The sequence below is a fragment of the Cydia pomonella genome, chromosome 1, assembly GCF_033807575.1.
Source record: "Cydia pomonella isolate Wapato2018A chromosome 1, ilCydPomo1, whole genome shotgun sequence".
Lineage (NCBI taxonomy): Eukaryota > Metazoa > Arthropoda > Insecta > Lepidoptera > Tortricidae > Cydia > Cydia pomonella.
The window spans coordinates 41,932,160-41,938,764 of record NC_084703.1 but is presented as its reverse complement, the minus strand read 5'-3'; the positions used below and the strand labels follow the sequence as shown (position 1 = coordinate 41,938,764).

The window sequence follows — 6,605 nt, the reverse complement described above, 5'->3', positions numbered from 1 at the left end:
AGAGGAGGGTAAGCGGAAAGTTGGCGGACAACTCCTCCGGTACAAGGATGTTCAGAAAAGACACATGAAAAGATGCAACATTGACGCCTCTCGGTGGGAAGGTTTGGCAGCACATCGTCCTGAGTGGCGCAGGCTGGTGCAGGGCAATGTGCGCGATTTCGAGGAGCAACGTAAAGCTGACCTCGACGCTAAACGCGACGAGCTGAAAACGCGCCAGCCTGCGTCCATTCACTACCACTACCTAGCTGGTGTCCTCACGTGCCCTCAATGTGCGCGGGGGTTCACCTCAAAGATCGGCTATGTCAGCCATCTTCGGGCGCATGAGCGCCGAGCTAACTAGGAGTCGAAGTGGTCGCCATGGTCGAAATCGGCCGGAAAGATCATCATCATCATATATATAGTTTATATTCATATATAATCTTGGTTACAAATTCATTTTCTTCAAAAGACACTGCACTGTCAGATATGCTATCTGTTTATCTGTAGTTTAGGTATCTGTGGCAAGACTGACAACTCTCTCTCTCTTACTCGATGATGCCATCAATGATGGCTGTGCTGTGCTTTTACTACTTTTTATAAACTAAGATAATAAGTAATACAAGTGTGTATTAATCTCAATAATTGTTTTATTAACATCAAAACATAACATGGCGCTGCGGACATAAGAATCACAACGGTATGTCAAATAAAAAACTATTGGGACAAATAGAGAAAACTTTTCCATGGGACGCCATTTTGCATCACAAAAATGGACATGTTACGACCGCCAGCACCCCTGAATCTTTCAGGAAACAACATCAAACAAGCTTTCCATGATTGGAAACGAAAATTCCAACTACCTATATTTTGAGGCGAGTGGTGCGGCCGAAAAGTTGACTGAAAAACAGCAAAGTGCACTCCTACTTCACAGCATAGGTGATGAAGGCCTCGTGGTCTACAATACACTTGAGAACAAAGAAAAACTAACATACCAAGAAATACTCAAGAAATTAGAAGAACACTGTAGTCCACCAAGCAATGAAACATACAATCGACATATTTTTTTCAATCGGAAGCAAAAAGCTGGGGAAAATATAGAAGACTTTGTGACAGCACTCAAAAAACTTAGCTTAGACTGCAATTTCGAGAAACTCAAGGATGGACTCATTAGGGACCAGATAATAATAGGATTAATTGATAACGAACTAAAGGAAGACTTACTTAGTGTAACGGATTTGACTTTGGAGAGATGTATAAATATGAGCAGAGCGGCTGAAGCTACAAGAGCTCAAATGGATACCATCAAGAACAAAAATGAGGTAGCAAGAATAGAAGTGGGAGCGGGACAAAGAAGGAACATAAAAAAGGAGCACTCTAGTGATAAAAGGCAGCCCTCCAGGAGCAGAACCAGAGAGCAGTCATACGGCAGACAGCAGGGTCAAGCGCACACAAGACAACCAGAACCGTCATATCATAAGAAACCTTGTGGCAAGTGTGGCAGACAACATGGCTATGCAAAATGCCCAGCATTTAATAAGAAGTGTGTGAGGTGTGGCAAATACAACCATTTTGCGGCTATGTGCCTAAACAAAAGCTGTGCATCCGTAAGTAAAAAAGACTGGTATATGAAATTAAAATTAAACAATGTAGAAACTATATTTAAAATTGATACCGGCTCACAAGTTGACATAATACATTCAGATATTGCTCGTAGATTGAATTTGACAGTGTGTAGACCTGATGAGGGACTGACTAATTTTGATGGTTCACCAATAAAAATAGAAGGAACATGTAAGGGTACAATAAAATATAAGAATAAGGAATGTTTCACAACTCTTTATGTTGCAAATTGTTGTAGAACAGGTGTCTTAAGCTATTATACTGGAGTGGAACTGGGAATTGTAATACCTGTAGAGATAGTTAATGAAAATGTAAGCAGTATTGTGCAAAAATATAATAATTTGTTTTCAGGTCTAGGTGAACTTCCATATGAATATAAAATAAAATTACAAGACAATAATGTACCAATTGCTGAGCGACCCCGGAAAATACCATTTCAATTAGAGGAAAAAGTTAAAACCGAGCTGGACAAACTGGAGCGTGCAGGTGTCATAAGGAAAGTTAGTGAGCCAACGGAATGGGTAAATTCAATGGTAGTTACAAAGAAACCATGTGGTAATATTAGAATTTGCTTAGATCCTCAGAATTTAAATAAATACATAATTAGGGAACGGTATAAAATGAGCACTTTTGAGGAATTAGTAGCCAAAATGCCTTCTGCTAAATACTTTAGTGTCTTAGATGCATCAAAAGGATTTTACATGATTAAATTAAGTGAGGACAGTCAGTTATATACAACATTCAATGCTGGTAACTTTGGTAGATATTGTTACATACGCTTACCTTTTGGTTTGAATTCAGCTCCGAGGTATTCAGTAAATATTTTTCAGATATTTTTAAGGACATTACAGGAGTAGAACAGTACGTTGATGAGCTTATAGTATGGGGGGAAACAATTGAACAGCACAATGAAAGATTAAAAATGGTGTTAGATAAAGCAGAGAAATCAGGTGTTAAATTTAACAAAGATAAATGTCAGTTTGGGGTAACAGAAGTGAAATATGTAGGACATATTTTGAGTGGTGATGGTATTAGACCGGATCCAGAGAAAGTTAGAGCTATTGTGAGTATGGAGGCGCCCAAGAGTAAAAAACAATTGCAAACAATAGTAGGGATTGTAACATATGTAGCAAAATTTGTACCTAATTTGTCAGATGTAACTTTTTCATTGAGGGAACTACTTAAAAAAGATTCTGAATTTGTATGGGGTGATAAACAAAAAAATGATTTTGAAAAGCTAAAAAAAGTGTTAACTTCACAACCAGTTTTAAAATACTTTGATATGAATACTCCAATAACTCTATCTGTTGACAGCAGTAGCACGGGATTGGGTGCTGTCTTACTTCAAAATAATGCTCCTATAGCATATGCATCTAAAGCTTTAACAGAAACTCAAAGATCGTGGGCTCAAATAGAAAAGGAACTTTTAGCTGTAGTATATGGATGCCATAAATTCCACCAATATATTTATGGTAGACATGTACAGGTAGAGACAGACCATAAACCGTTAGAACATATTTTTAAAAAACCAATGAATGAGACTCCATTAAGATTACAAAGGTTAAGACTTCAATTACAAGGATATGACCTAGAAATTAAATATAGACCTGGCAAAGAACTATTAGTTGCAGATGCTTTATCAAGAGCTTATGTAAATGATACTATATGTAACAAAGAACTTGATGAAAAAGTAGAATTGCATGTATGTTTAGTGAAACAAGGCATAAATTTAAGTAAAGAAACATGGGATAAATTAAAAATTGAAACTCAAAAAGATCAGGATCTGTGTTTATTAATAAAATACATTCAAAATTCCTGGCCAACTTCTAAAGAAATTCCTTTACAATTAAAATATTATCATTCCATAAAAGATGATATCTATATTTCAGACGGATTAATTTTCAAAAATACTGCAGTTGTTGTACCTAAGTCGTTAAGAAAGGAAATGCTTAAAAAAATGCATTACAGTCACTTAGGCATTGAGAAATGTAAAAGTAGAATCCGAGGTTTGCTATTTTGGCCATTTATGATAAAAGAATTAGAGGATTTAATTCAAAATTGTGACTCATGTTTAAGATATCAGAGAAATCACTCCCATGAACCGCTAATGTTAAGAGAATTGAGTAACAAACCTTGGGACATAGTAGGAGCTGATATGTTTTTTGTGAATAATAAAATTTACATATTAATTGCAGATTATAGCGGGTGTAGGAAATAAGTAACAAAGAACGGCACTGAAGTTAGAAAAAAGTTTATTTTAATAAACGAACACCGTACTATAAAAACACAAAAAGTGATTACAAAATCGATCGGTCGTGGGGTCGAGTACGCGCACACGTTTATCCCCATCGGCACCTGCTACCGGACTAACTGCGCACAGCGCTGTTGGCGTCCGCGCAATACTAAAACATGTGTTCGCGCAAGCGACCAGCATAAATTGACCTGCGGCTTAATCTGTCAGAAACCGAGCCGGAGGTCGACCTCGATTAGTTCTATTGGGAAGGCGCAAAGTTGGAGTGCCAACTACTTCCAACGAACGCGTAGGCGTGCCGTCTCTGTCACACGCTATAGACTCCCCCTCGAGTTCATGAAGACGCCCACGTCCATGGACTCGCACAACACTCTGGTCTCGGTTACGTGGACGACCTCTATTTCGTTTAGGCACTACGGGAGAAGGAAGGACGTCATCCCTACTATTATAACGAAACAGCTGAGAGGAGTGATACTTGCCCAGAACCTCATCGGGTGATTTAGGATCAGCGACTAGGTAAGTTGTCGGACTAACCTTCTTAACAACCAGGTAAGGGCCATCTCTTTTTGGCACGAACTTGGCTGAGACGTTCTTTGATGCGTTGCTCAGAACGTGTGACTTAATGAGGACACTGTCCCCGACGTCAAATACATCACCTGGCTGACGAGACTTGTCAGCGTGTTCCTTACGCCTGTCTTGCTGAGCTTCTACCCGGTCTCGTACTGCTGACAGAGAACTAATAAACGAGCGAAGATACGGCGTAATCTGGGGAACAAAGTTTTCCTTATCAAGGACGGCTCTTAAGTCATAACTAACCTCTATAGGAGACCTCATCTGCCTTGCAAACATGAGGTACGCCGGAGAAGCACCAGTCGCTTGACACACGGCACTATTCATGGCAAACCGGATCACACCCAGTTTCGTTGGCCATGTTGTGTGGTCGTTCCCAACCAGCTGCCCAAGCTGAGTCTTCAAATCGCGATTTTTGCGCTCGGCGGGATTCGCTTCAGGATGGTACAGCGGAAGGAGGCTTTGTTTGACTCCTAGGATGTACATGCACTGTTGCATAACGGCTCCTACAAACTGTACACCGTTGTCTGAGACTATCCTGCGAGGGAAACCGTACCTGAGAAAGTACTCTTCTACAAGAGTACGCGCGCAAGCTTCGGATGTAGCTTCTTGCAATGCATATAGTTCCACCCAACGTGTGGCGGTATCTTCCACTAAGAAAATCCAGCGCTCTCCTTTTTCTCCTTCTGGTAAAGGACCAAACAGATCAATAGCTACGACCTCGTTGCGTTGACTAAGAACAGGAGTTTGTAGAAGACCAGAGGGCTTTTCATTAGACGCTTTGTATCGCTGACAAGATACACAACTTTTTATGTATTCAGCGATGATACGACGCATACCTGGGAAGAAAAAACGTTGCGAGATCTTATGAAAGGTCCTCTCAACCCCTTGGTGCCCTGACAACGGAGAATCATGGCATTCCTTCAAGATGTCAAGATGAAGCGAAACAGGAACCACTAGCTGCGGCTCTTCGCTATCCACGTCGGGATTGTACCTGTACAAGACGCCTTGCTGCATAAAATATCCTCTTTCAGACCAACGCCTTGCTCCAACAGCAGCATCGTCTGACGTACTCTCTAACTCTACTATTATCTTTTCCAGATCCGGGTCATCAAGCTGAGCACGACGCAGGTCTGTAGGGCTGCGAGCAGGTAAGTCCACGACGACCGCACATATACCACACTGATCCTTACTTTCCTCTCCACAGGCAGGACGGCTGAGAGTATCGGCGACTACATTCGCTTTACCCGGAGTGTACTCGAACCGGACGTTGAAGGCCTGTAGTTTTAATGCCCACCGAACTAACCTACCTGAAGGTGACTTTAAGGTAAGAAGCCACTTTAACGGCTGGTGGTCGCTCCCTATCACGACAGGATGCCCTTCAATATATCCTCTGAACCGCTCTACAGCCCACACGACCGCAAGAGCCTCGCGTTCTGTAGTGCTGTAGTTTCTTTCAGCTGGCGTGAGCAGACGACTGGCGTAATCGATGGGACGTTCATCTTTACCTTCTCCTTGAAGCAAAACGCCACCGAGCGCGTAGTTGCTCGAGTCTGTTCTTAGAATAAACGGCCTCTGATAATCAGCCTGGATAAGGACAGGAGCTGTAGTCAACCGCTTTTTTAACTCCTCAAAAGCTTTTACCTGTTCCGGACCCCACATCCATACCTGGTTTTTCTTTGTCAGGCGGGTCAATGGTTCGGCAACAGCAGAGAAACTAGGAATAAACTTACGGAACCAAGAGCAGGTTTGCAAGAATGTCCGTAAGTGGCGCAGCGTCGAAGGGGCCTTCATGTCTAAGACAGCACGGACTTTGTCATCATCCGGCGAAATACCGTCTTGCGAGATGACATGACCAAGGTATTTTACCTTTTCACGCGCAAATACACACTTCTCACGATTAGCGCGCAGACCAAACATACGTAGCCTTTCGAAAACAGCACGGAGATCCGCAAGGTGCTGGTTGAAACCTTCAGAAATGACCAGCAGGTCATCTTGATAAGCGAGCAAGGTCACGTGTTGGAGGGAAGAGCCTGAGCGCAGCCTGTCTATAAGCCGCTGAAAGGTGGACGGCGAATTTTTCAACCCGAACGGCATACGCTTAAAGCGGTACGTACCAAAAGGAGAGACAAAAGCTGTCTTATCGCGGTCTTCCGGCCGAACAGACACCTGCCAAAATCCACTG

General features: G+C 42.0%; 1 protein-coding gene across 1 annotated transcript; it reads left to right on the top strand.

Annotated features, from left to right (window-relative positions):
• Nucleotides 1-797: 797 nt before the first annotated feature.
• LOC133524009 (uncharacterized) lies at nt 798-2,088 on the top strand. The gene is made up of 2 exons (XM_061859776.1): nt 798-1,583; nt 1,951-2,088. Exons 1-2 carry the CDS (start codon nt 813-815, stop codon nt 1,954-1,956), a joined length of 777 nt encoding a protein of 258 aa, XP_061715760.1. The 5' UTR covers nt 798-812; the 3' UTR covers nt 1,957-2,088.
• The last annotated feature ends 4,517 nt before the right edge of the window (nt 2,089-6,605 follow it).